The sequence below is a fragment of the Echinococcus granulosus genome (genome assembly GCF_000524195.1).
Source record: "Echinococcus granulosus chromosome Unknown EG_S00001, whole genome shotgun sequence".
NCBI classification, from domain to species: Eukaryota; Metazoa; Platyhelminthes; class Cestoda; order Cyclophyllidea; family Taeniidae; genus Echinococcus; species Echinococcus granulosus.
In genome coordinates, this window is record NW_020170381.1 from 174,990 (window position 1) to 202,348 (window position 27,359).

Genomic DNA, 27,359 nt, shown 5'->3' on the forward strand with positions numbered 1-27,359 from the left:
GTTTTATGTGCCGTGTAAAAACTAAGGGCTGGAAGACATGGGATTTACGAAAGCGCATTCCAGTGGCGTCAATTAGGGTTCTTTTCCATGGTGTACGAATTAAATGGCAAAATCCCATACCTCAAGCTGAAAAGGATTAAAGATAGTATCGTTTCCCTTGTAATAGCAAAGCATCTATTAAAGATAAGATAGAGGCATCTTTGGGTGCGTACTGAAGAATTAAGTCAAAATAATGCTAACTACTGTTATCGACCATATTCAGAATGACCTAGTTTGTAACTGTGACAAGCTTTATGGTTACACTATAAGGTGTATTTAAGGGTGCTTGGAATAACAACTTTATTACAACATGAGGAAAGGAGTACAGGGATCTAGGTGTGAGTTAACATAAACTAGAAAACACCAGTATGTAAATGAGAATTGGATGAAAAGGGTAAGGAAGGAGCACTTAGTCCTAATAAAATTCTACAAAACAATGTTGTTATAGAGACCAAAGTCATTTCTATTGTTTAAATTTAGAGGCGGAACCCGTCTTTCTTTTGCTCAAAATAATACACAGATAGAATGGAACGAGTCGTTCCTCATTGTTGTCTTTATGAGCCTTGAATTCGCATCCAACTGTTGTGTTGTTTAAGAACAATTCATGCGCATCTGGAATAGTTATTACGGCGTCGGGCATAATGACCTCCTCAATGGCAATCGACATATGACGAGCCTTACCTTATAGCTCCTAATGCTCTCAAACGGCAACGTATGGAGCAGCACTGCTACTTTATAAGAATATGTTAAGATATTGGCGTTAAACTATACTGTTAGGTTAGTTCTCTTGGATACTTATGAATGAATTTATTAAATATGGGTTGCTTATATAAGGAGATTTTCTAACAGATCTAAAATGCGATTCGTCAATTCAGTATACAAAATAATCTAGGTTCTCATTCACGCTGATCAAGGCGTAAAAAACCTTAAGCGTTTAACGCTCCCGCACCCTACTCTTAATATCGCATGAATACTACATTGACATAATTTGAAATCAGTAAAGAATGCAAAATAGAGCATTCTATATTAAAGCAAATTTAGCTTTCTGGTCAAATGATAGCCTTTCAAATTGTGTTTGTGGACAAATCTGCTTTTAAATCCTAATGCACAAAGCTGATTACTTACTGTTCATTTAAAATCGTCTCTCAAGTTACCAAGTACTGCATGTATATATGCCTTCTTAATCACTCCAAGAGTGCTTTTATTAGATGGTTTTGGCTGGGAGGGTGGCAGTGATTATCGCAAGCACGCTCCCTGGCCAATCAGTATTCACCGTATGGCGTATTCATGCTCTGAAGGAGAAAGTGCATTAAAGACCTCACCAGAAAGTTGCCACCTCTAAGTTGCGAATTTTGACGTAAACGACTTTTTTTAATGCTATGCGATAATAGCCGCCTAATGGATGCATTGAAAGCGAATGTTTCCAAAAACCGTGGGATGGATGGGAATGCAGATGTACTCTTAGAATCAAAGTGATTGACTATAACAGCGAAATACGTTAAATGGTAGCGCATAACACTTGGCTACCATGGGGGGTTATGATAGAGTTCCTTCAAAAACGCGCAAGAAAACACTAGTTTTGGGGGCCACATTCGAAACCCGAAACGTTATCAAATGCGTGGTACACATCGTAAACCCGCAAAGCGCATTAAAATATACTACCCGTTTGATTTTCTTCCCTACAAACTCCTAGAGTAAGCCCACGGAATTTTTACGACGTTCTTAATTTAATGGCTTCATCTAATACATTCAAATGTGCCTAATTTCAAGTAAACTGGCGCCGTTCTAATATAATTTTGATTAAAAGAGGACAGAACATGAGAAGCAAACCTAATAAGTTGAATTTTGGCGTCCTTATAACAGCCTACATTTGTGTGTGAGTTGACCACTAATGCGCTTACTTCTTAGCCAAGCCGTAATAAACCCCCGCATCAGAGATTGTGCGGTGGGCGAAAACGCTACCTGATGTTTTAAGACAGACTTAGCCGGAAGCATAGGCATGCTTTAAGCATTCCCTAGGCTGATTATCGACAAGATAAGGAAAAAGTTGTTTACCGGCTCAGCAATGCCTTATTCGTTAAAGAATATTGGTTTTGGTTTTAGATGGATGAAAACGCATTTAGAGAGAAGGGACAAGGTGAGCCAGAGCGAGGAGACAAGCCGAAACCATCTCGGGCAGATTTCTAGTTTCGGCAGCTCATGTCAACTTTCTCGCACAAAACCGTAGTAAGTGCTAACTTCTCGGGAATTTGCCGTGCCAGCACTGCAGTTCCCTCAAGGATAAGATATGCTACCCTACTGATAAATAAGCAGTAGATAGACCATCACAGCTTTGCTAGCGCACCTGTAGACCTTGGGTTAAATAGACTGAACCCCTCGCTCACCATTTTATAAAAAGTCTTGCGATTTACGATTAAAACTCACAAACAAGACACAACATAGCACTAATTAGCCTTTCAGAGCGGTAAAACCAAACAAATATGGAGGTAACAATTTTATGAGAAGAAGCTCAGAAGCATTTAAACATGTTTGTGAATTTCAGCAGCGGATAAACTTCTTCTCTCCATACTGTGCATGACAACATCTTGTCAGACAAGCACGAAGAGGCGAATTCAAAAGGAGAGGATACAGAGGTTGCAACAAATTCAGGTAAAGCATTTGAGTAGACCCATTGGGATACAAGATCGATCTCATCCACCATGCTTTCAGTCATTTCCGTTAAAGCTTCAACGATATTATTAAACGCTGATAAGTCGCAGGACTCTTTCGCGATGGTTTTCTTCAGTGCACTGGTTAATGACTCACATAGACTGAAGATTCTCAAGGCCAATAAGCGAAGAAGGTTTAGTAAGTCGGCAACTTTCCCTGAACCGTGGGCAACAGATGTGCCGAAACTTAAGGTAACACAAGCACGAACCCTTGCACTAACATAGGAGCTAAGGTGTTCGTCATTCGACACAGTCATACCGAAATCAATGCAGTGTTTGTCAACCCTGGATTTCCGGCGATGTAGTGATGCTAAACCCGCACTACATTCGCATATGCTAACATAAACCTCATTCATCTGATTGAAAGATGAGCCAATCTCCTCCACAAGATGCGGTTCCAGCGTCTCCAACATCAGCACTAAGGATACAAAAAACAATGCATTGCCCAAGCCGACACATGTCCCCAGGTTCTAGGTACAGTAAAAGCATACCAATTTACAGATAACAAATAATTAACGATATTTCAACCAGTAGTTCACGCAAGTAGGCAGCAAATTCCTGTACTCCCAAGTAGCTTCATTTACGAGATCGAGCGAAAAACCCGATTGCTCGGAATGTGTTAACACCTTAATTGACGGTTCCAAAGACAATGAATATCCTACGGTGCAGGCACTGCAACAGGATAATTATTACATCCGCTGAATTGACTTACCGATCGGTTCAGGAACTTTTCAATGAAATGGTATTCGTGGAATAAGACAAAATAGTCAGTAGCGGACAAAATATGACCTCACTCAAAACCGAAAATCCCACCTGACTAAAAAACCCAACCAGTGGAATTAGGGGCAAGCTAACAGTCGTTAACAAGGCGAGATATCAAGAACAGCAAACCCGGCCCCGCCGTTGATACACTCACGCAGTTATTGACCGCATTCGGAAGGGGCGGATTTAAACCGATATCTGGCAAAATGTATCGCCCATGTCCTCAAAATAAACCAGACTCTAAAACTAAATCTAAGGCAAAATAGATTTTTTTCAGAAAAAATTACTAGTCATGATAGTAAAGAAATTTGGATCATCATAACAGCGGGCACACAGCATTATAACATTCAGGATATTGTCGAGGAAATAAAATCCAAAATATTACGAAATTCTGCGAAAAAACCTTGTTGATTAGATGCTGTTGGAACACTTAACATCTTGGTGTGGTAGATGTCAATTCTAAAGCATCTAGTAGTTCCCAGAATTCAATGTGCTAAAGACTTGCAGATATCAACAAGCTTTTATAACTATTTTAATAACTACCATTGAAAAAAGGCAGATTTTATCGTCACCACTATATGCATAAAAATGCATTTACCTACTGAATTATGCGCACACAATAACTTGTTTTGCATGCCATACTTAAAATTACTGGGTGTCAAACATTCCTCAGGAACAATAGTTGTTTATTTAACACATCTTGGTTCACATTCTCGTTATGCAAGATGGCGGCTTCCGGACAATATACCTGTTGACATTTCAATCCCCGAGCATTATCAACTTTACAGAATTTGCCTTAGACAGTTCTTTACGTTATTGCTAGTTGTTTTTCCGTAGCTTCTTGAGACTTCCCTAAAGATAAAGGACGGTCTAAACTCGGTATACAATAGGTATTTGACTACTGGCATGGACCGAGGACCAGCCCAACAGGCGTAGAGCAATGGCCAAGTCTAAAGTGGCTCTCTATTAAAACTGCGAGTTGAATTACCGTCGTACTACACTTCTTTACTACTCGGAACCGTTAGAGATTCGACAACGCCCAGCACGCTACAGCTTGTACGAATAATTTCTGCTGTTAAATAATTGGCGCAGTTGTTTAATTTAACTTTGACAAAGTTTGCAGGGCCGCTAAATTTGCTAAAATGCATGTCAGAGGATTTTGATTTGCTCTTTTCTACTAGGGAAATTGCTTGTGTCATTTCCTTTCGCTTGTATCGTAAATACACTTTTTCGCTATGTGCGTCTGAAAGCGTGATTATATTTTTGCTTAATCGCCTTATTTTCTGCGCTCTATAACAAGATACAAACCCTGGGGTTTTCCAGCATACTCGATTTGTTGCCCGCTAATATTTGGGCCTCATTTTCCCTGGAAAATAATGCACACTAAGTACGTGACAATAGGAATTTAATATTTGCACATAAGTGAATATTTTTAGGCAAGACTTAGAATCTGTGAATTACTGGTTTTAGTGAATCAACTTGGATGCATTTCGGTGCATGAATTATTAAAATTGTGCTGGTCAGGTGCTTTAGGTCTGCATTTCGCTATGTGGTGCTTTTGGTGAAAAGACCGAACCATCATACATTATGATGCAAAGTTCGTCCTCAAGTGATGAAGACTATGTGAGATTTGATGAAAGTAATTCAAGTAGAAAAAGTGGATATTTGCCTGATAGTCGTGGATTAGAAAATTTCAGGTAAAACAGGGCTGCTCTTATCTACTTTAAGACTTTGGATTTTGAAACCTATCATAAATTTTAGAATTTGGGTCTGGAATTTACATGGGTTTCTTACCTAATGCTGGTCTACGTCCAAATTACCTCTGCGCTCTTTTCGTAAAAAATTTAATGCTAAATGTATCTTGCTATCCAAGGGGGTGTTGATCATCAGCCCTGTTTACCGGAATTACTTTGGACTCTTGTTATGTGGGTTACGTGTATTTTATACAGCTTTAACTAAGTGGGATATCTACGGGGCGTTATTTTATTATTTTCTTCGCCATCACTAGTAGCTCTTCTCACACCGCTTACCGTCAAGTTCCAGTTTGTCGATGTTCTCTATGCTATATTTGGCAATTATATGATAGCGTTGACAAATGCTGTTATATCATAATGTCACGTGCCACGCCACGTCGTGTTATAGTGCGGAAAATATTACTAATGCGATACTTCATACATAATATTATGGAATCTTCCATTTGTCAGTGATCTGTTTTGCCAACCAGACATTATATTTTTCCGGGGTAAAATATAAATTCAACACAGTCAGCAGTTTTTTGAGTCATCCGAATATCTGATTCTACCTCAAGGCATTTCTCCTGATTAGTTTTGTGCTTTTGGATGGATACGCTCGGAATTCCGACGATTAGTTTGTATGCTGTCACGAAACATGAATTATCTTTTATAAGGATCCACTCTTCACTTTGCCTTTTAGGTACCAAACATGTTCGCGCTTGCAGTATCTTGATGAAATCGATTCTACACGAAGTGTTCGCTCACGTCAAACGTCTGCACTTTCAAAAGTTGTTGAAACAGGACTATTAAGTCGACGCTCTGGCTTTGAGTCCCAACGCTCCATTCCCAAAGCCACGCCTTTAACGATCCGAACTTCTAGCCTCAAGTTTCGTCGACCAATGCTGGCGCATTCTTCATCTTCCATCAATTCTTTCGCTGATGAAAACAAGTCTCATCAAGTTGTCACACTCCAAACACCCTTGTTGTCTGCTGAAGATCGGAGCTCTTCGGGAAGAAGCAACCAATGCTCTTCTTCTGATCTCTCCTCCATTCGTTCTTACAGTGTCATTTCAGTCCCTGTAACTAGCCATGACACTACGCGATCTTATCAGGATTCTCCTATTTTTGGGACCTCCTTTTCTAGCTCTGCTACGGGAGGAGTGGGTCGTATTGGTGAACTCCGGAACAGCAGATTTCCTAGTGCTGTTGGAAGAGCTAGGGGGACTGACGAAAATTTTCAAAGTCGAAGTGAAACTTCTGGGACTTCTAATCCATCACTTTCCACCGGCTTGATTTCATCTGTTGATACAGCTGAAGAAATCCATAAACTTCGACTTCAATTGTGAGTTGTCATGGATAAATGCTTCCTAGTTTAATTCAACATTATGCGTTTTCAAAATTGAGCATTAATTATGTATTACTATGGTGTTAGTCATCGGTACTTTATGTTCCCATCCATGTTGTAACCCGTGTCATCACAGAACCATGATTACACTCTTCGCTGGCCTCTTTACCATTGCTAATTATGCTTGGCGATTTTTTACATCCAGTTCTCTACCATAACTAAAATCTGGTTTTTGCGCTCAATAAGGTGACTTACATGTAAAAATGACCTGTAGACGATTGCTCAAATAAATTTCTTTAGTTGAGCAGAGCCAGCTCAAAATCGAGTTAAACTATTTCAGTGTTTTCATGACCCACATACTGAACATTAATTTGCGTCAGAATCATTTATGATAACTTAAAGCAAGGTTTTGTTTTTTGATGTACTTGCTAGTGCAATCTCAGAAGCCACCACATTTTTATTTCTTTTTCGTTTTTTAGTAAGATCAATTGTGCCCACTCGAGTTTGAGATACTATACAGTTACTTGAAATCCTTAGCAGCGTTTTCACCACTTGAGTGAACAACTGCGGTCGATTTGAAAATGATCTTATGAACTTTATATATTTTCTCCTTTCAAAGTCTGCATGATTCGCCTTTGGTGGATTTTATGACAATGCACTTCCCACTGTCACATGACCTTAGCTACAGCGAGCCGAGAGAAGCTTGAACACTCCGAGTTAACGCATTGATTCTTCCTTTCGTGGACAATTATTCTAGGGCACTTTTTTTCAAATGAATATAAGCGAGCGATTTAAGTATCCCTCTCTATCCTACTCGGGCATTCCAGTTGATAAGCTTGCGCATTTAGACAAGCGAACCCAGTCCCTAATATCCTAATGCTCAGAATGTTTTGAAAAATTATCACTAGTCCTTTAATTATGAGGTATTTCCATCATCTTCATATACGCAGAAAATAATGAACTCCAAGTATTTCTTCTGAAAGCCTAATCTACCGCAATGAGTAGTGTCCGCATGTCTAGGTCTATGCTAAGCATTATTTTCGGTATTTTCTGTTGATGTGTATTACGCCGATGCAATGAAGCTTTCGACCCACTCCTTTGCATGTCTTAATGCCCTACTTATTGTAATATATTTGAATTTCCCACAAAAATAGTTGTTTAAATACCATCTTTCTTACAAAAACTACAAATTAGCTTGAGCGCCCCCTTGCCATTGTTCAGATTCAGCAAGTACACCAGTTCTCTTAATCGCATTTGTAAATAAAATGCATGTAGGCAGCATGTGCTTGCCATAAAATATGGTATTTATTAAAAAATATGATTTCTTACTTATTTAGGCATTCGTTGTTAAATTTCCAGTTCTGAAGCTGAAAAACCAGATTTTAATCCTGCATTTTTGTGCTTAAGTAGCTAATGTATTAGAGTAGTTTGATTCCACTGTTTGTAACACAACTGAGCATCTAAACCTTATGCCGATTCGCGCAAATGCATCGAGGGACGTGATTAATCCCTACTGTTGCTTAGCAGTGCAATGAATTTCTAGGTGCTCTGAACTTCGTTCGTCTTGATGTAGGACCTGGTTCGATTTTTGTTTTGCAAGCAGACTGGCAATTTTCATCCATTTTCACTATCATTATGCACAGTGAGGTGCAAACAGGTTCCTTTCTTCTAAAAAATCCCTTTCCTGAGTGCTCAATAATGACGATCCCGAGCTGTCAAGGTAAAACAGACTGAAGTTATTGCAAATGTTCCTTTCTTTGGATTTTCTTATGAATACTAGACCCAAGTTATCTTATTGCATCGCCAAATGGCACTAGACTTCAAAGTAAAATGGGGAAATTGCAACATCCTGTTTCTTTTCTACCACCCAGGGTTTTTAAGTCAGGTTTGCAAATTTCTCACCAAAACTGGATAGCAGTTTTTGTATAATTATGAATTTATGGTGCCTGTACTATAATTTACGAATACGATGCGACTTGCATTACAATTATCGGGTCATTGTGCTTGACTATTTTTGCTTAACATTGCCGTTAAATTTGGATTCCTTCTTTGCTATTTTTAACTTGGTGACTTCAATTAGTCTGCAAATATGAATCATCTGCAGTTTTTCTACTCCTTGTAAAAATGCGGTTATTTGAGAGTTGGACTCACTGAGGAGATAGATCGTTTTTTACACCTTCTTCGGGATGATTTGTATCCAATTTATGCATGAAACCTAGTTTTTAGAACCAGTTATGTTTATATTTCCCGTACAGCAACTAATTTCGATTGCCGTGCATCATCAAGAACATGCTACTACCCACGTTTACTTCATAGCGGTACCATAACACATCCCCATACTTTTAAATATTTACAATTAATTTAAAATTTATTATTTTTGAGTATTGAAATTTATCCTCACTCCACTTTAATGGATGTTTCTGGGGCGGAATAAAGTTTTGTCGAACTCTGATTCGTTCAATCCCTTTACAAACTCATAATGTGTTCGTGAGAATAATTAGTTCTGCATTATTGCTATTTATTTGTTATTTATTTATATTATTTCAATCGTAGGTATCCGGTGATACAGGATAATGACGTTTGCTGATTAAAGTTTTGTGGTACTACCCACTCTTTGATTTGAAGCTTAACTGTTTGAAATAAGTGCTGCGTAATGCTGGCATGCAATATGCATCATCCGGGTTAACTAAGTTAAGACTACACCATTTTGACTGTTAATGCTAGTATCGTTTTAACCATATTCATTAAACGTGTTGTCTCTGATCATAATCCAATCGCTAGAAGTTGCATTGCGCGTAGGAATTTTAACTACCAGTTATTTGTATTCGTGAATATAACTTTTTCTAGATGTTTAAGCTATAGCTGATTTTCTTACTTAAGCGAGTGATGAACTATTGATAACTGATCTGCCTTTAATTATCAATAGGCCGTTTCACTTACTGGTGACAGGACACTTGATGATATCGAAACATATCTTGTTCTTCGATTTATTTAAAAAAGTGCATGGACTGCATATGGTGAATCGTCACACCAGTTCTGTATTTCTTTTACAAGGAAATAAAGGGGCACAGTTTACGTTAAACTCCTTTTGAAAAGGTATGAATGTTATCAAAAACCCACCACTTTTCCCGTAGATATATTTTTGTTCTTCGATGCATCGCCTACCCTTTCACAGTGCCTCTTCCACAGGATCCGGTTCGACGGTACTTAAAAGTCACTCGAGAATACTTGGGCGTCCTCCGGGAACGGTTCACTGTGCGTTCCATCTAATTGCTTTCCTTCTCTTATTTTGGAAATTAACTGTGATATGCTGATTGTAAAGCTATGTGTCTAATATTCAAAATCCATTTTGATGAAGTGTACAACTATATTCTTATCCATTTCCACTTTAAAATATAAGCAAGTATCTTTTTATAACAGTAGAACTTTCACTCTTTAAAATCATGATAGCATTGGGGTAAGTTTTCGCCCTTCGGACACTGATCAAGCAATTTATCTGGATAATTTGAAAAGTCTAGGATTACTGTTCCATTTGGGGAAGCTCTGCAGAAATATTACGATCTTCAAATTCGCATTTCCAAATTAAAGCGGAAGCTGTAACAACTTAACGGATTGATTTTTTCTTTTGAAAGTCTGTTATTCCTAATGTTTGACCACTTTGTCATAAAGAAATTAATGTGAACCCGTACCTATTTTTTTTTTCAACATAATGGCTCTAGCATCTGATTCGTTCAGGGTTTTAATGTCAACTGCCATCCCAATTTATATTGCACTAAATCTACCTAAGTAATCTATTATATTAATGGATAGTAGGTGGATTCCTCGATTCTTGATGGACGTATCTCATGGCCGTCAGTCCCAAATAAACTGCCAACGAAGCTGTCGCTTCTTAGAGTATTCTTTGTGCCTTCTTGTAAGAGCTTTGTAAAGGGGCCACAAAGTGCAGTTAACTTAATTCACTTGCTGTATTTCCTTGCTCATCTACAGAATATCCGGTGTAAGTTTGCAAGTGAAGTATTAGTACCCCTTTTAACGCACTTTGTGATAAAATTGCGCTGTCTTATTCATTTGCCCATTGATTCATAAATTCATTGGTACACTTTCTTTTGTATGGTTGGTTACACGACCCTGGGAGGTTTAGCTAGTCGAATTGGAGGCGCTCATTTTCCCCATAGTGGGTTTTGTGCCTCCACTTGATTTCTAAAATGCTAACTACTTGGAAATTCTGTAATCTGATGTCCAGCTATGGTTACAGCCGCACAGCTCCAAGGTTGCAAGTGGGGTTTTCCGTTTTTTATTTTTTGCTTTTATGCACTGCTTTATCTTTCCTAGGCCTTCTTAAACAAAGACCTGCGTATAGTTTGCGATGAGGCATTTTTTAACGCAGTGCACCATTTTGATGAAATTTACCTCAGGAATGAATTAGTTGAACGTGCGGTAATAGCTGGTGGTTTTTCAATGAACGACATTCGAGGAGTTTTCGCTAGGAGCATTGAACAGAGGGTGCGTTCGGTCTCAATTACTAATCATACTACCTTAGAATCTTGTAACTTAAGGTTTCTTAATGCATATATTATTGCTGATCCATATGGACTGTATGTCTATCAAAAATCGTGTTTCCTTTATTTTGCTTACTTATTACCGGAGCATATGGAAAGGGGTACTATGATCTAAAGTAGTTGCTTGCAGTTATCAGTGTCAGGAAGAGTTAATGGGCACGTACCTATATCCTGCTATCGCGGTGTCGATCGATTCTCCTGAAATGGTGTTTGTTAGGTTAGTGCAAGCATATTCCTGAGCTTTCCACGAACTTCAAGTGGAAGTTGTATGTAGTTCTAGAAAAGTGGGCCCATTAAAAGCTTTGTGGCACCTTTGCTAAATTTTAAAAAGTCGGTTGATAAAACTTTATTGTGCGTTTAGTTACAACGGTTTGAGGAAATTGATGGGCTACCAAAGCGAACTGTGATAGGTGCCTGGAAAGTGAAGTTTGACCAAATATGCCGCGGAGGAGAAGGACCCTGTCCCATTGCAAACCGCCTTGGTTCTCCTCAACTGGAATTGACCAATCCAACCAAAGAACAACTCTACGACCTATTTATGCGAATTCTTTTCATAAAGAAGTATGAGCACCAGATTCTCTACAATGCCTGTCAGGTATGACGTAGGATTTGCACTTCGAAGACTGTTCATTTGATTCTCCTATGCTTCACATACGTGATAAAAAATCAGTTTTTTATTTTAAATGTTTTAGGTATAAAGCTAGTGAATATTCGTCTTGAAAATAAAACAACTTGAGCATTACTTTGGATAGATGATCATGTGTGGAATTAACCCTGTCCCTTCATTTGCGCACTATTCTAGAGCAATGAGTGCGTTCGCTGAAGTATCGATGCGATGTACTTTTTCACGGAACAAATAAACTTCGGGGTCATTGTCTTCTATTTAATGTGTCCTCAAATTTACCTGCGCTTAAGGTTCGCGCTTTTAAGGGACTCAACTGGTAGTGACTTAGTATAAGCTCCCAATTCCTTTGCAAACTCCTCCATAAAGGATTTTTGCACACCAGTCTTTCTCAAAATCCCTCTAATTCCTCAGTCATATCTTCTTTTGTTTTCTCACAATATCGTATAGTAAATGCAAATTATGACCTCAGTCATTTCTTGTGATATCACTGATTTGTTTTAACATTTTAGTGAAATCGCATACTTTTAATCATTTTGCCTGATCGCACTGCAGTTTGAGGCATGCTTCCATCTGTGTGTTTTTATTTTCAATAAACCATGCTCCCTACTCACCAAGCATCAGATGGTGAGTGGGTTATAAGGCATAGGTGCTTGTCGGTTTACCACAACGTTGCTCTACCGTGCTCTTCATGGCTTCCTGTTATTTTGAACAATTTTTGATTGAACCTGGTGGATGCGATTCGAGCTTGTCTGCCTCACAGTTCTAGTTTAACTTGGTCCCGAAGCACTTGGTGAAGATGTGGTAGTGGAATGTACCACTCGGAAGTAGTTTGCGTTTGTTTGATTCCGGTGTTAGATTACTAATGGGCATATACAGCACATTCAGGAATGATGTCTATTTTTGGTAATGTAGAATTAAGTGCCATCATTGAGAATCTCTTTCGAGATGGCCCCGATAAGAACTTCTGGAAATGTTTCCTGAAGCAACTTATTTATACTTAGGTTGATTTGGAAAGTCGTGAAGGCTAGTGAGCAAATAAGTCCCACATTCATTAACACTAGAAAACAATAAGCTTCAAAGGCTATCAGTTTGTTCACCTTTTTACGTTAAAAACATCAATGCTAAATGTTTTTTGACTAGCCGACCGAAGTAACTTTTGAATTCTAGCGTTATGCGAACAAACATACCATTGGTTTTCTCCGAAGGATGCACAACTCCACACGTCTGAGACACGTATTACTTCATCTCCTCCCAGAAAACTACACTTGTTTTGTGTGTAGTTGACTGCAAGCAAAACGGTTCACTTGTTGAAAACCAAACAAATGTATCCGTGATTTATCAAATTGTTACAACTTGGAAGTACGCACGAGAAATTTCTTTAGAGGAGTTTGAGGGTAGCCCATAGGAAGAAAATTTTATCCTTACATGACAACTTAAGTCCTCATACTGCATTTACCACCATTTTCCCTTGATATTCCTCAAATTGATAATGACCACCTTTTCTTGACATCAGACAATCGTTTGCGACATAGAAAGTGTTGAAGTAAGGCGAACTAAAAATGGGGATGATTAGAGCTAGCCTTTTCACTTTTAGGCATTAAACGTTGTGTAAAAGTTAAATTCATAATGATGAACACTTAAACAATTTAATTATTTAAGAAGCTTCCAACAGTTATCTACTTTTTGTGATAAAAATAATTCGGACTTATTTGGTTATCTAACAAACAGTGAGCTTGTTCAATCTATTCCCTTATGCTAAATTATATTGAAACTCTTCCAAAAAATTGCTATTGTCCCCCATTAGTGCATCTCTAAGGAAACGGTTCTCACTGATTACTTAAATTTTCGGGGTTAAATTAATTAAGCTGTTTTCTTTGAAATTTGATTTGAGGTGTGCACTTTTTCTAGAATTTGCAAGAATAATGTTGACTTTTTACAGCTGGATAATATTGATGAGCAAGCAGCACAAGTTCGACGAGAGCTAGCCGATCGAAAAGGCTTTCTAGAAGAAATGGCGACTGTACGTTTTTGCTTTTTATCACATTGTTGGTGTATGAAGACTGATTTTCGTACTACAAGCTTTACTTTTTTGCCTTTAAAAATCATTGCCTTTCTAGTTTCGTTGGAATTTTGATTGGGATATGTGACACACAGGAGTTGGGGAATGATTATCTAAGCTTATCCAGTCGAATTGACCATTCAATTAGGAAGTTTATTCGCGATATCATGGCCTTAAATGAAATGCTTATGTGTTTCTGGTCACTAGGAAAAGAGAAAAGCACCAAAAAGGCAAAAAAGTTTAGTGAATAGCATTTTTGCTTTTATAGCAAGTTTTTGTACGTTCAGGTGTGTTTTAATTATAACTCTTACATAAAAGTGTGGAACACATGCACAAGACTTTATATGCCTAATCGGGTCAGCCTGTGGGACTGCTAAATGCCTTACATTTTGTTGACTCTTCTACTTTATAGAATCGTCGCTACCCCAAGATGGTACATAAGGAGATGGAAGTGCAGTACGTGGAGGAGCAGATTAACAATTTGAATCAGCTGATGCTGCAGTTGGACACAGTACCTGTGGGCAAGTCCCACGGCTATACTACTGGATCTGGGTCGGCTGTAGGTGTGGTGGTCCAGTTGCAGCGCCGACTTAAAAAGTACTCTGGCCACGCACAGCTGGCGCAGAACCCATTGTCTACAGTCGGAGTCCAGGGGTCACAGAACAGGGGCCTCGAGGACCGCAGGGGTGGTGCGGATGGGTTGTCGTCGGGTAGGCACACTTCCATTGTTGGTTGGGCTGCTAATGGGGGCCAGCAACAGCAGCAGCAACAACCACTGATGGAAGGAGGAAATGTACACTTGTTACCCTCCATCAATCATGTGGGTGGAAATATCTCCAAATTATCCATCCAGTTATCGTTCGGCCTTGAGGTGAGTCATTCGTTGAGAGAAGCGTTAATTATTGTTATTGCTGTTATTTAAAAAATACAGGTCTATCTTTTGATGGATGATGATTGAAGTAGCTCAAGTTCCATGAAGCATGTTTCAATAGTCATACTTCCGTTATTATCCTCCTAGATTTGTAGAACGATTTTAGGGTTCAATGGTATTGAATGCATCGGGGGCTATATGGTATTCGGATAGATATCTTTCAACGCTTTGGATTATTTGGAGCATCACTGAACAGATATCATTCAATGTTTAACTTCGGATAAGGTCTCCTTCCGTTTTGCTTTTGTTTTTTAAAACATTTGGGATATTCGAATACCTGTGCAACTATCACACTTTAAATGCTTTTGGAAGTATTTTCCAATCCCTTAAGTCTACGAAAGTTGAAAATTTGAATTCCTTAATTAAAAGGAAAGTGCAATTTTGCGTGATTGAATTTGGATATTCTCTTTGAACTGATGCTATCGAGTCGTAGTATGTTCTTTGTCTATTTTCTGTTACATTTACGTCCGAATTGTAAAATTAAGTTCTAACGTGGACTATTGTAAGGTATGTTGCAAGTGGGTTCAGATGTGGTATATCTGCATGCGATTTTTTAAAGGAAGTGTGATCAGCTATTCTCAAAATGTATCCTATTCTGCACAGATCCTAATTTGTCAACTTCGTCCGCTCAGGCACCTCTCTAGCAGCAAGCAGCTCTTTTGTACCATTGAGGTAGAGGGGTGCCCCGAGCGACAACGAACTGCTTTTGTCAAAGCCGCCAAACCCATGTGAGTCAAATTTCCACCTACATGCTTCACGTCCCTTTCAAATTGGTGCCTGGTTAGTCAAACTGCATTTTTGAATAAAAAGCTGCCGGAAGATATGTACAGATTGTTGAATTCCTTTTGTTTGCAGATGGGACACTCTTGCTGAATTTGAAACACCTCATCCGCTTCCTTGTGTAAAGATAAAACTAATGAAGGAAAGTACCAATCCACTCTCTCTAGATCACAAGGAACTCGGCCGCGTAAGCGCACTCTTCGTTTTCAAGCTCTGAGAGGTCGCAGTCTCCTTTCTATACCTCTTTTACCCTCGCCTGGATTGATAAGTTCTAATTAATGAATTTGCTCTATGCACAGACGCAGCCTGGATTTTTCTTAATTACTTATGATAAGTAGAGTTCATAAATATTGCCATAAATCTCGGGCTTTTCTCTTTAGATTATGCTTCTCTCAAACCCATCTACATCCCATCTTCCTACCTGGTACAGGCTGCAATCAACCAAGCGCTGCAACGACGTCATTGAAATGCAAGTTGCCGTAAGGCAAGAGTGTCCATCAAATCTGAAACACTGTGGTTTCTGCTGGGTTCAAGGCCGATCCACTTTCAAGAAGTGGAAAATTCGCTACATCTGCCTCATACAGGTACATCCTAAGGAAAATCTAATTGTGCCTATTTCGTAGTATTTTTTCAAAGTAATCGATTGCATTGTTTTCTTATGGAACCAATTTTTCGTCCCCATGGTAATATCCATCAAAGCATCAGCAAACTTATAGTGATAGTATGCTCTGTATTGAAATGTACCCTCACCAATTATGCGACTTCAGCTTTATCCATACCCAGTAATTTTGTTTTTCTTGCTATTTTATCCGATTTCTGGATCAGATCCTCTAATTTGGCTCTTCGCCATGGAGCTGAAACCTGAACCCACTCCTGCCACTTTATAAACATGATGTGTAGTCAAACTTCTTTGAAACATTTAGAAGGTAAATAGCTTCTGTAAGTAGCGGTGGTCCGCACTTTGGGTTTTTGAAGGGAAGTCATTCTTAAAATTGAAATTTGTTGTCTGGAAGGAGGGATAGGTATTATGTAAAATGGGACATTATCGTCTAAGTTTTTAGTAGATGTGCCAGTGTGGATTTTAGAGCATAGTACTTGTTCATTCAAACACTTTAGTTTTAGCTAAATAGGATTTTCATCATACTAAATAAGCGTTTTTTATCCCACAGGTATCTCAATATACTTTCATAATGGCTGCCTTTAAGGAGGCAAAAAGTGTCGCCTACGAAAGCATGGTTCTGGACGGGTACACTGTCGATTACTGTGAGACCAACCAAGGTATTTCACGTAGCTATTAATGCCATCAGCATACAATTTTTGCTTAAACCTCAATCATGAGTGTATAGATTCCGCTACCAAATAAAAATGAGTAGTTCTTCCTAAACCGGGATTGTATTTGTACATCATTTAGCGGCGAGCTTGTAGCTTTTCGGCAATTGAATTGTGATTATAGTAGAAGTGCAAATTTTATCCCTATTATTTTACTTCTGTTTCTACATTTTATGGTCTTGGAAGCTTTTTAGCTTCCCCAATTCATCCGCATTTGGGGGTGTTTTGTTATTTAGCCGGTAATCTCTCATTTCCCTTGTATGTACTCAGAATGGTGCTGAAAAATGAAGCCTAAAAATTATATTTTTTTCTGGAATAACGCATGTTAACTAGTGATAAGGCCTTCCTGAAGGTGCAGTGTTATTATTATCATGGCCTACTAAATTCTTATGAACGACTTGGATTATCACTTCTCCAACATGTTGAACTGATCTCTCAAGAGTTCCAACATAAAAAAACTGTTAGAATTGAGGGTTTGTCGCATACGAAATGCATTTACGCTTGTACGATGCATTCACAATTCTTACAACTTTTGCGTAATTCATGCCTTATTTATTCCTTCAACTACAAGGGCTCCAGCTATACTGTGACCACAATTTTTAATCCAGACCATATATCGGATGAACTTACGAGAAGATAGTTGTGTATACAAAGCAAAAATTTGAATGCTCATAAAGTTGTTTTGCAATGTTAAAACCATATTGAATAGCTGTCTTTATCGGAAAAATTGAAGCTCAAATACGTAGTGTATTGCTCAACGTGTGCCTTTGTTTCCTGGCTTCCGTCTTTATAACACAAGGGTCTAGATGATGCAGGTAATTGCATGTTAAATCGGCTGCATATTTATAAGCAGTAGAAATCCACGGTTCCTTACCAATTCAGAGGGACATGAATAATATGGTTGGGCGTTCTGATATCAGGTAGTTTTTGGTGCTTGAAGTGGAATGGATCAGCGTGACTTAGCTACTGCATGATGTGCTACTTTAGAACTGGTGTCAGCAGCCAAGGCAGAGCTAGCCACTGAGACTGGTGGTCTCTCCTCATCGATGCCTACGCTGAATAAAGTGAAGGGATCAGGCAGCTTTTCTAGCGCTTTTGGTGGCGCAAGTGGTTCAAAAAATTCCTCGGTGGCAATAGTGCCCACCTCGCGTGAGGTGGCTTCCTTCCAAGGCAGCGCAGAAAGCGGTGGTGGAGCGTTCGATAATCCACCTTTCAGCCATCGGATACCGCACTTCTTCTTCAATCTCGTGCGTGAAGGTGACACACTCACTTTTGCCGTATTTGAGGAGTCCGAACTTCATGCCTGGGTGCAAGCCATCCACCGAGCCACTGGCCAATCTCATAAACCCGTTCCGACCACATACGTCATCTCTAGGACGCATTTCAGAAGAGGTGGTAGGCCTTCCTTTGACATACCTGTGTAACCATTTAAACACAAACGGTTAAGTATACGTTTAAAACATGTCACGTATTTACCTTATCAATGCTCAAGTTTATTTTGCACGATCCATTTTTTGCATCCCATCTTTTCATGATACATAGTTATTCAATGCAAATGCTTCTCTACAAACATATTATTTGGATCGATGGACAAGTAAATTTTGCAGGAACAACAATTTTTTGTATACAATCTTGTTTATTTAGACTGCAACGGTGCGCATCTTGGCGTCAATGCGCTTGTCACAGCTAAGCCTCATAAAGCTGACCATCTGCCCTTGCTCAAGGAACTTCTTGTTCGGATGTTGGATTACCGCCTCAAGGTAATACCATTCTTCAGTACTAGATGGTTTAATCCCCAAATACCATTTCTTACGCATGGCTTTTCCAAAATGTGAGCATAGTACATGTTTGATTAGATGCATCCATCTGGCTCGTCCCAGAACCTTTAAGCCCCCATAAATTCCGCTCATGCGATTTAGATAATTACCTGTCCATGTGCTATTCTCTAATTTTATAATCTCGTAGACTGGTTTTGTTTTGCTCTTCATATTTGTGTATGATCAGAGCGAATTCTAGATAATGGTTAGATACCGCATCTGTTCAAATAAGCACTTACAGTTCAGCCTCTGTATGAATACTTGTTAATTTCGACCAACCTACGTAGTTTTGTCTGTCCTCGTGGTTGCAGGACCCCTTTGTTTCTCTGGGTTGGCTTAGTCCGTCACAAAGTCTCGTCCTGGATGAGTATTGTAATCGCTACAGCGTTCGAGAGTGTCAACGCCATCTCATCTTTCTCAATGAATTGCTCAACTTAGGAGAGCAGGATCTTATGATCGACATTGATTTGATCTTCCATTCATACATTCTCTGCGCTGACCACGTGCAAGGCAAAACGTCAGTCCCCAGTTTCAGTTTTTTGTGTCAATCATACTATGAGTTATTACCATCACTGGTTAGTACGATAACTTTATTCTGCTTCGTTATTGCTATTGTCGCGTCACATTATCCCTCAACTAAAAAGTAATTTTGTTTTAAATGACATAAGCGGACTTTATGCAATTACTTAGTTTCCAGTTTAAATGAAAATTACCTATGCCTTTTATCATGGGATCCTGTTGTAGATATCGTCTGAAATCCATTCCACTTTAATTTCACCCTCCCTCGCAATCCTGCACAATCGTGTTAAAAATATGTAAATATCACTTCCACCAAAGGGTTTTTCTGGATGTAATTTTTTTCATGATCGAGGGTAGTTTTTGTCGCCTACATTAATCAGGACCCCCTCGAAACAGAACGATCGAAAATAGATTTAATGCTTATATTTTCAAGTAAAAATTATTATATTTGTAAAGTGATTTAAAATTATGATGTCACTCTACTAGGGGAATTCTTGGTCTGTTTGCGTCGTAATAACTAGTTGATTTGTTGTATTTCTCATCGGTGGATTCAAACTATCGCCGTCATTACATTTGATATCATTTTAAATTAGCTGATGTAGACATTCTCAAATGTCGAGCTTGAAAAAACTGTTCGCTCTCCAATTTCAATGTGATAATCAGTTGAATGGGTCAGTTTCATGTGAATATTTTGGCTATCATCTAATCCATCGTCTTCTGTGTATGGTAGAAATTTTATTGATGAATACCTTACTATTTTCAGGCAGGAGAAAGGAATAAGTACGGTGCTTAATGCAGAAATGGAGGAATTCCAGAGGGTTCGAACACGATTGCTGGCATTTCTCGAGAAGCGATTGACGGGTTTCCGGTTCCACTTCCCCTTCAATCGACCGGATGGGGGGCTGGAAAAGTTATTATTACTTTTAGATCGAGTAATAATCCGTTTGGTAAAACCATTTATTTCTTTTCTATTTGCCATTCGCTGTCCTTTATTTTAAAAATGCTACTGACTTTAATTTGGAGCGCTTTTGGATCCATTGCCCCTGGTACTGATGTAGCACAGAGTTTGAGGGGTTGGGAGGATGCGTGGTTGCCCTCGTTTCTTTGTTTTGGTAAAGGGAACTTTGGTCAGACTTGATTTTTATATGTTGAAGATAATTTGTCTTCAGTCGGTAGTTTTGGATTAACGTATGTGATTGTTTGCTTACACACAAGGTCATTACCCATTCAAATGAAGGAATTACAACCACGGAGGCGGTGAGGTCTATGGTCCGCGTGTGTCTTCGTAATGCCGCCATCTTAAATTACGAAAAGATCTCAGAATTTGCACAAAACGAGGGTAAGAAAATCCTTTTTTGAATTTTGCCTGAAACTGTTTAAACACCTTACAAATGTCCATTTGCCTTTCCTTTTAGCCAAGCAAAATGTAAATCCTAGTGATGGTATGTCATTTTTAAATGAAACTGACATTTTGATGGTTTTCATGAAATGCATTGAAATAACTCTCCTTTCTCATGATACAGTAAAAGCGCAATTTTAAACGTTGTGATCAGTGCTGATCTACGTTAGGGTTTTGATATTTCCAATGTATTTACTTGGTGTTTGTCTGGAGAATGAATAAGTTAGGCGCCTAACAATCATCGAGTTTTATCTGCAACAAACATATGCGCCCTTGTTTGTGCTTTAGATATCTTTTTGCGACTTAGTCTAAATTTCTTATCACCAAGGATGAATGACACATCTTAAACGAAACTAAGCGTTTTAAAATACAAAGCGTTCCCATATTATAAAGGAAACTTTTCACTAAGTTTTACCTCTATTATTCAGCTTGCTCGTTCGGCTGAAGTAGTGATTCATCAGATTTTAGCATTACTTTACGATTTTTATCCCTACATTCATTTGTTGTACTAGTAGATTAGTTATTAGAAATGTTCTCGGTTCTTTTCGTTGACTTTCCGTTTTCACACTTTACTCACCCTTTTATCTGCGTTAGCTGGATTTCAGACGTACGAGAAACAATTGCACAATCTTCTTCGACTTGCCGAGATTTGTATAGATACACTTCAGCAAAATGACGATTATTTTGCGAAGGTAAGTTGCCCTTTTTCAAATATGATACACGGGCTTTTAAAAATTGAGCTTTTGAGTCGTGCAGGCTTAGTTGGTGTCATGCTCTTCGGGAGGATAGGGGGATTACCCGAAGTGTTTTCTCACCCAGCATACCTAATTCCAATTTAAATGATTTGTACCTTGTATTCTTTGCGTATTGAGATTTTTATCAAAATTCGTTCTTGGAATAGGTAGATGCGCAAATATTAAACTGGGATTTGTACTACGTTTACCATCCGTTTCTAACGAAATCAGTTATTTTTGCGTTTTTATTTGGGATAGATTATTCAACAAATTTCTAACAGAGTTTGTCGTTAATCCAATAATTACCTAGCAAGCATTTTTAGGGTATGTTTACAACCCAATCGCCCAGTATCGGTGTCGTATTGTATTCTGATCTGTTAGAACCCTGTCAACAATATTAATCTACGATGGCTTGTAATCGTTCGAATCTTTTAAATCATTCAATCATATAGTATGATGAATTGACCAAAATTTGTCAATCTATGTTATTGCTTACTCCTAAGTCTACTTGAGAGTGGACTGGTTCATTACGGCCAATCGCTAATTTTTGTGGTTAAGTCTCCCCAACATTGGCTTACGTCCGTAGTCATATTATTACAGATATATCCGTGCATAATCAAATACTTTTGATTTTCTTTCAGTCATTTATCTGGTACGATGATTTGTTTGTCGAACATTCCGAAAATTTCCTCTCGCTTTTTCAAATGGACATGACAGATGTGCTTGATAACTTGCCATCTGACAGTTGGGGCGTTTTTCAGATTTTTCAATTCCTCAATAGCTGTCTTCTTAATTCAGGTCAGTGGGAGTTTTTGCACCTTAAGTCGTGGTAAGGCTTTGAAATTTATGTTACTATATTCTGAAATCCAAGTTGTCGTTATTACATTTTCAAGCTTTTCTGTTAAACGAATGTCTTTGCTGCGTATAAACATTCGCATTTTCCCAAGCATTCAAGGGATGGTCACATGACATGTCTTGCCAAATACAATTCGAGAGTAAAATTATTTTATTTAATTTTTGCTTATTTTGTAATGCATGAATTTGTTTTCATGGAAAATCATGTCTTGCCCAAACCCTTATAAAATGGGCTTGAGACCAGTCATTCAGATCTGGTGATCCGGTGCTGCCACTTATTCACCCTGACTGTTAGATATTTAATCTGCAGTTATTCGCATGGAGCATTGTAAAAGGAGATTTACTGGTTTGATTTAGAAACCCTCACCAATGGGCCATTCCATTCTGCTCTTTTGGATCGTTTTGCGCCTATAGTTGAGAGATACCTCAGTCTTATGGAGACTTCTATCACAAAATTCATGGTTAACGGAATCGAGAAAGAATCGTGGATTCCAATGTCAGACGAAGGAACTCAGAACGGTGAGCCTTTTGTACTTATCCCATTATCTGTTTGCTTTTTTGGCATTTTACAGGATTGTTGTGGTCACTACTTTTGTGAAGCAACATAGAGTTCATTAATAGTCACTAACGTTTATCGACCCTCAAATACAATTAAACACTTATTCAAATTGACAATGTACCAACATTTGTCTCCGCGCCGTTTTCAGTTCTCGACGCATCGTTTGACGCTTAATTCTATTTTTACGTTGAAAATCATAGAAGCGTTTCTTCTGCAGATTCTTAGCCCAAATAGCCAAAATACTTTAAATGAAGGCTATAATTTACCTTACTTCGAAACATGAACATAACAAAGAAGAGTATTGATAGTACCCAGGTTCGCATCTGAAGGGTGTCAGTGGCATACTTTTGCTTATTATTACTTCCGCATTCTTATTAGTCTATCGCAGAAATTTGTAGATGATGTAATAACTTCTACATTTATGCTGCTGCGTCGACACATGGTATTGCTATCTACATGGCCCCGCATACTAAAGATGGACTCAAGTTAAGGCTTTTAAAGAGCGCGTATGTTGTCTGTAGGACAGTATGGATAGAACGTGATTGCTTTGAAATTTGACAAATAAAAGTCCTGTTTTTCCTATCTCAAAACATTATTTTGTTCCATATTTCTTCTCTACTTTCATTTCGTAAAGCTGTACTTTGGTAGTTAAGATAACTAAATCTTCTTACATTACCTTGAATACTTCTCAAAGGATGTCATTTTGTTTTTTTATTTTGTTCAAGTTGCATCAAGAGGTGACCTTAATGTGGGCTCTTCCGTTAGTTCACAAGCACACCCCGACACCGACAACGAGAGCTATCGCTCGCTAAACATGAGGAAGCAAAACCGATCGCTACACCAAACACTGACCGGCGATAGTACCGAGGGGATTGAGAGCTCCTCCTCCCCTGCCTACAGTGGTCTCAATCCAAGCTCCGATAGACAAGTCCTCATCTCCAAGACCTCCACTGTCGGTCCGACGAGCGCTTTTCTCGACGTACTCTCCCGCAGCCGTCCTTTGGCCTTTGTCTCTCGTGTCATGAATCCTAGCGCATCCGCGCGATCGTCAGTTATGAACATGGGTCGGCAGTCCATCGCGCTTATCACACCAATCCCAACAACCTCGACCAATGACGATGGTGACCTAGCCGCCGAGGGTGAACGGCTGGAGCATTCCGATTTGGCCGCAGAGTTGATTTGTGCTCGGTGTTGTCGCACTGTTGGGACGCTGATATTCAGGCTTCACGTTCTCAAGGATTTCATTGCTGATCTTGGATGGCCAGAGCGTGTTAAAGCTGCGGGTTGGGCTGAAAAAACCAGGAAAATGTGCTCGAGCCTTCTTCGAGAGGCCGCCAAGAGGTCTCTTTAAATCGCATTTTACTGTTATTTCTCTGAAAAGTCTATCCTTTATCCAAATTTTACTTCTTTTTACTCTTACAGAACTTTAATTGAACTGGACTCAAACCTTCGCCAGTCATACAAGTCGACGGAATTCGTTGTGCCACTGGAGTGCCTTACTATGATTAACACAATTACAGCCATTCGAATGCAACTCTTTCCTCTATGTCATCAGCACGAGTCTGAAGTCGCAGGTGATGCTCCACAGGGAAGTAGATCAGACAGCCCTGGCGACATCTCCATTTCACACCCAACCTCGGTAGGAACTGGGCGTTTACAGGCAAAATCCAGCTTTGGTTAATTGATAATTTTTTATATTTGAAATATTTTGAAATTTATTTGCAGTTTAGTAGGTGATCTAGGTTTTCTTGGGCTTAATAGTAGCTTCTCCGAAAGATGAGTCTAAGTTCATGGACTTAAGAGGTGTCCTCTTTTTAACTTCTTTTCGATAAATCATAGACTATTTTGATTTGTTTCAGTTTGCTGTCTATCAGTATCCCAACGTTCTTTGTTTTTTATATTAGTTAAGTTTTTTCATTGGAGTATTTTTCGTGGCATATTTCCCATATTTTTAATATTTAAGCACTTCCGTCTGGGAAGCACAGAATCAGCTTGTGGCTGCTTTTCCTCATAGGTGGCTGTGCAACATAAATGTTAAAATTGGAATACGCTTGAGACCACTGGAACCTTTAAATCCTGTCCCCATATAAACAGCCTCTTAAACATGCTTTGCTTGGGTCCCTCTTTTGCCAAATTAAAATTGTATTTTTTGATCTAGGTGCGGATGTACACGGAGACGGAAGCATTTTTGGAAGGCGTTCATAGGCAAATGAGCGTTATTCTCACGGACCACCTGACCTTCGTTTTGTCTACCGTACTCAACAGACTGGCTAGATACGACGAGGGCAATCTAATCTCCTCTATTCTTACACTGGCAGTTAGTCGTTCTCGGTTTTTAATGTTTTCATCCGTTTGTGTGCGTTGTTATATTTTTTCGTAAAACACTACATATTGTTTTGATATACTTTCTGCACGCAATTCTTCTCGGATCTAGCCTTTTCTGAATCGCCTTATTTCCATTTTGTAATTCAGATCAAATTTAAAATAAATTCGACTTAAGGATGTCGTTGCCCATCCTTCGTTAAGGAGAGACCTTTCCGTCGATGAAATAGATTTGAACAAAAACTAACTTTGCATATACTTCCTCATATTGGTACACACTTTTAATCAGAAGTCTTTTGTTTATTTACATCCTTTATCAGAAACCTGTGGATGAAGATGGCCGGAATTACACACATTTTATAAGTAGCAATCTTCAAATTCTGTGCCAGAACCTCGTTGATGACGTCTATTTGCTCTCAATATTTGAGGTGAGCTTTTAAACACTAGCAATGTAATTTCCCTCGTTAGAACTGGTACACGAGCCAGATACGCCTGATCCATGAGTGGCTCATGCAAAGACGCAATAACGTTTTGCATCCCTACCAAATAAAATGCCTTGCGACAATTGTGAGGGTAAGTTTGTTTGGGAATATCATCAAACTAATACCTTCGTAGAAGGCATTTTCCGACTTTGAGCTTCAGGGTGTGGCTACTCATGTCTTGGAAAACACGACCTACAAAAACGTGTGCCACCGGCTTCAGGTAATGTTAATATTTGTTACTTATTTAATCCCATCGTTATCTTAATAACTGATGACCATAGTTCATTTTACTGTCAATTAATTGTGCCAATTGATGAGCAAGAATCCAGATGATGTAAGGAATACCCTACGTGGTGATTATTTCCGATGGTTTTTTTTGAACAAAATTATTTACGCTTTTGATTTACTGCGCATCTTCAAATCACGAAAGCTTGTTTTTCTCGATTGACTCGTTCTGTTGTGTCAATACTTTCGACATTTCTGAAACCACATTTTTTAGAGCACTTCAAAATCACTCACCTAGAAAAGTAGGACCATGTTTTTTCACTGCCTACTTATGGAACTCAAGATTACGATTGTGAAAACCTGATTTACCTGGACTGTATGCAGAAAAGGTAAAAACTGATAGGATCAAAAAGGTTATTTTACCCAATGGTATTTCATTTTTTACGGTTCCCAGTTTATTTGAACACCTTTTTTCGTAATTAGTCGTACATTTGCTTCTCGATTGTGTCACTCTTCCACTGTGTATTTCTGTCCGGTCCAAGAGGTTCTACTTTGCTGGTTTAAGTGTTAGCATTTGCAGTACAATTAGATTGTACCGTGTGAAAGTGCCTTCTTCTTCCCTCCCCCATTTTTTGCATAACTTGTCCAGAAGGAGTTTTTAAGCCTAAATTTTATTTAAGATTGCAGCCTTTATGTTGTTTTCAAGACCAGAAGTCGCATTCATTTTTCTAAGGATGTTATTGGACCGAGTCACCTATTGTCATAGACTGATATTTATGTGCGGAAGTAGCTTGGATCCTATCAAGGCCCCAACTGGGTAATCCATGGATAAGACTTCGTTCCAGATGCCTTTATTATCGACATTATTGGCGGGCAAGGTGGGTATGTTTAAGGCGTACGGGTCTGGCGGCTAGAGAACGGAGACCGCATGCATGTAAGTTTGCGTGTCGGCGGTTTCAGGCACGTGTAATTGTAGTAACTGATTCACCTTGACCTTCGAGCGGTCATCATGAAGCTTAGAACACATCTTTGCTTTATGTAGGCCAATCAGGAAAGAGTGGGTGAAGCACGACTCTAAAAGGTTCTGAGACTAGGGATCAAATGGAAATTCTAAAAAATCGAAAAGGAGTGTTTTTGTGAGATTGCAGACATCCTCAACAAAGGATGATGTCTGCAGTTAATGCCCTCAATTCACTGGTTTTTTGAGATATGTAAGTGAATTTTGGCACTGGAAGAACAATAGGAAATTGAGCATTCAGTGTTGGGCATTTCGCAAACCCAACCCCAAATTCACCTTTGCCGTGCTCTTTAAAACTAGGCGAAATCCAAAGCTATTTGACTCATTAAGAACATCGAGTTCAAATTGCTCCTCCGGTGGTTAAGATTGAACCACCGTTCCTTTTGGTGTCTTGTAGGTTGAGGAGGCAACGTTGTCGGTCTCATCCAGCACGCATGACCGATCTCATTCGTCGGCACAATCGTCCACAGCGGTTGGCCGTCAAAATTTGATTAGAGCGATTGGTGATGGGCTGAGCACTCTTGCACAGGGCGCAGGTCTTAGACATCGCCAAACCTAA

At 39.0% G+C, this 27,359-nt stretch overlaps 2 protein-coding genes across 2 annotated transcripts in view; one reads left to right on the forward strand and one right to left on the reverse strand. All coding sequences in view use genetic code 11, as the record gives it.

Annotated features, from left to right (window-relative positions):
• The window catches only part of EGR_00020 (Glycosyltransferase-like protein LARGE2), a gene marked incomplete at both ends in the record, with an annotated part of 10,601 nt that extends 7,274 nt beyond the window's left edge, over positions 1-3,327 (reverse strand). The window contains 2 exons of the mRNA XM_024489269.1: positions 2,720-3,165; positions 3,312-3,327. Of these exons, the coding sequence (XP_024355947.1) occupies positions 2,720-3,165; positions 3,312-3,327 (462 nt within the window). The remainder of the gene's footprint in view (positions 1-2,719; positions 3,166-3,311) is intronic.
• A 1,772-nt stretch (positions 3,328-5,099) lies between these two features.
• EGR_00021 (Calcium-dependent secretion activator) lies at positions 5,100-27,359 on the forward strand (the record flags this gene model as incomplete). The annotated part of the gene is made up of 27 exons (XM_024489270.1): positions 5,100-5,206; positions 5,943-6,584; positions 9,722-9,842; positions 10,920-11,090; positions 11,508-11,741; positions 13,711-13,791; positions 14,243-14,701; positions 15,365-15,489; positions 15,617-15,728; positions 15,922-16,125; positions 16,711-16,819; positions 17,858-18,265; positions 18,515-18,630; positions 18,999-19,204; positions 19,970-20,138; positions 20,422-20,545; positions 20,622-20,648; positions 21,200-21,297; positions 21,981-22,137; positions 22,552-22,713; positions 23,479-24,094; positions 24,176-24,392; positions 24,912-25,070; positions 25,396-25,503; positions 25,544-25,648; positions 25,691-25,777; positions 27,198-27,359. 27 exons carry the CDS (start codon positions 5,100-5,102, stop codon positions 27,357-27,359), a joined length of 5,286 nt encoding a protein of 1,761 aa, XP_024355948.1.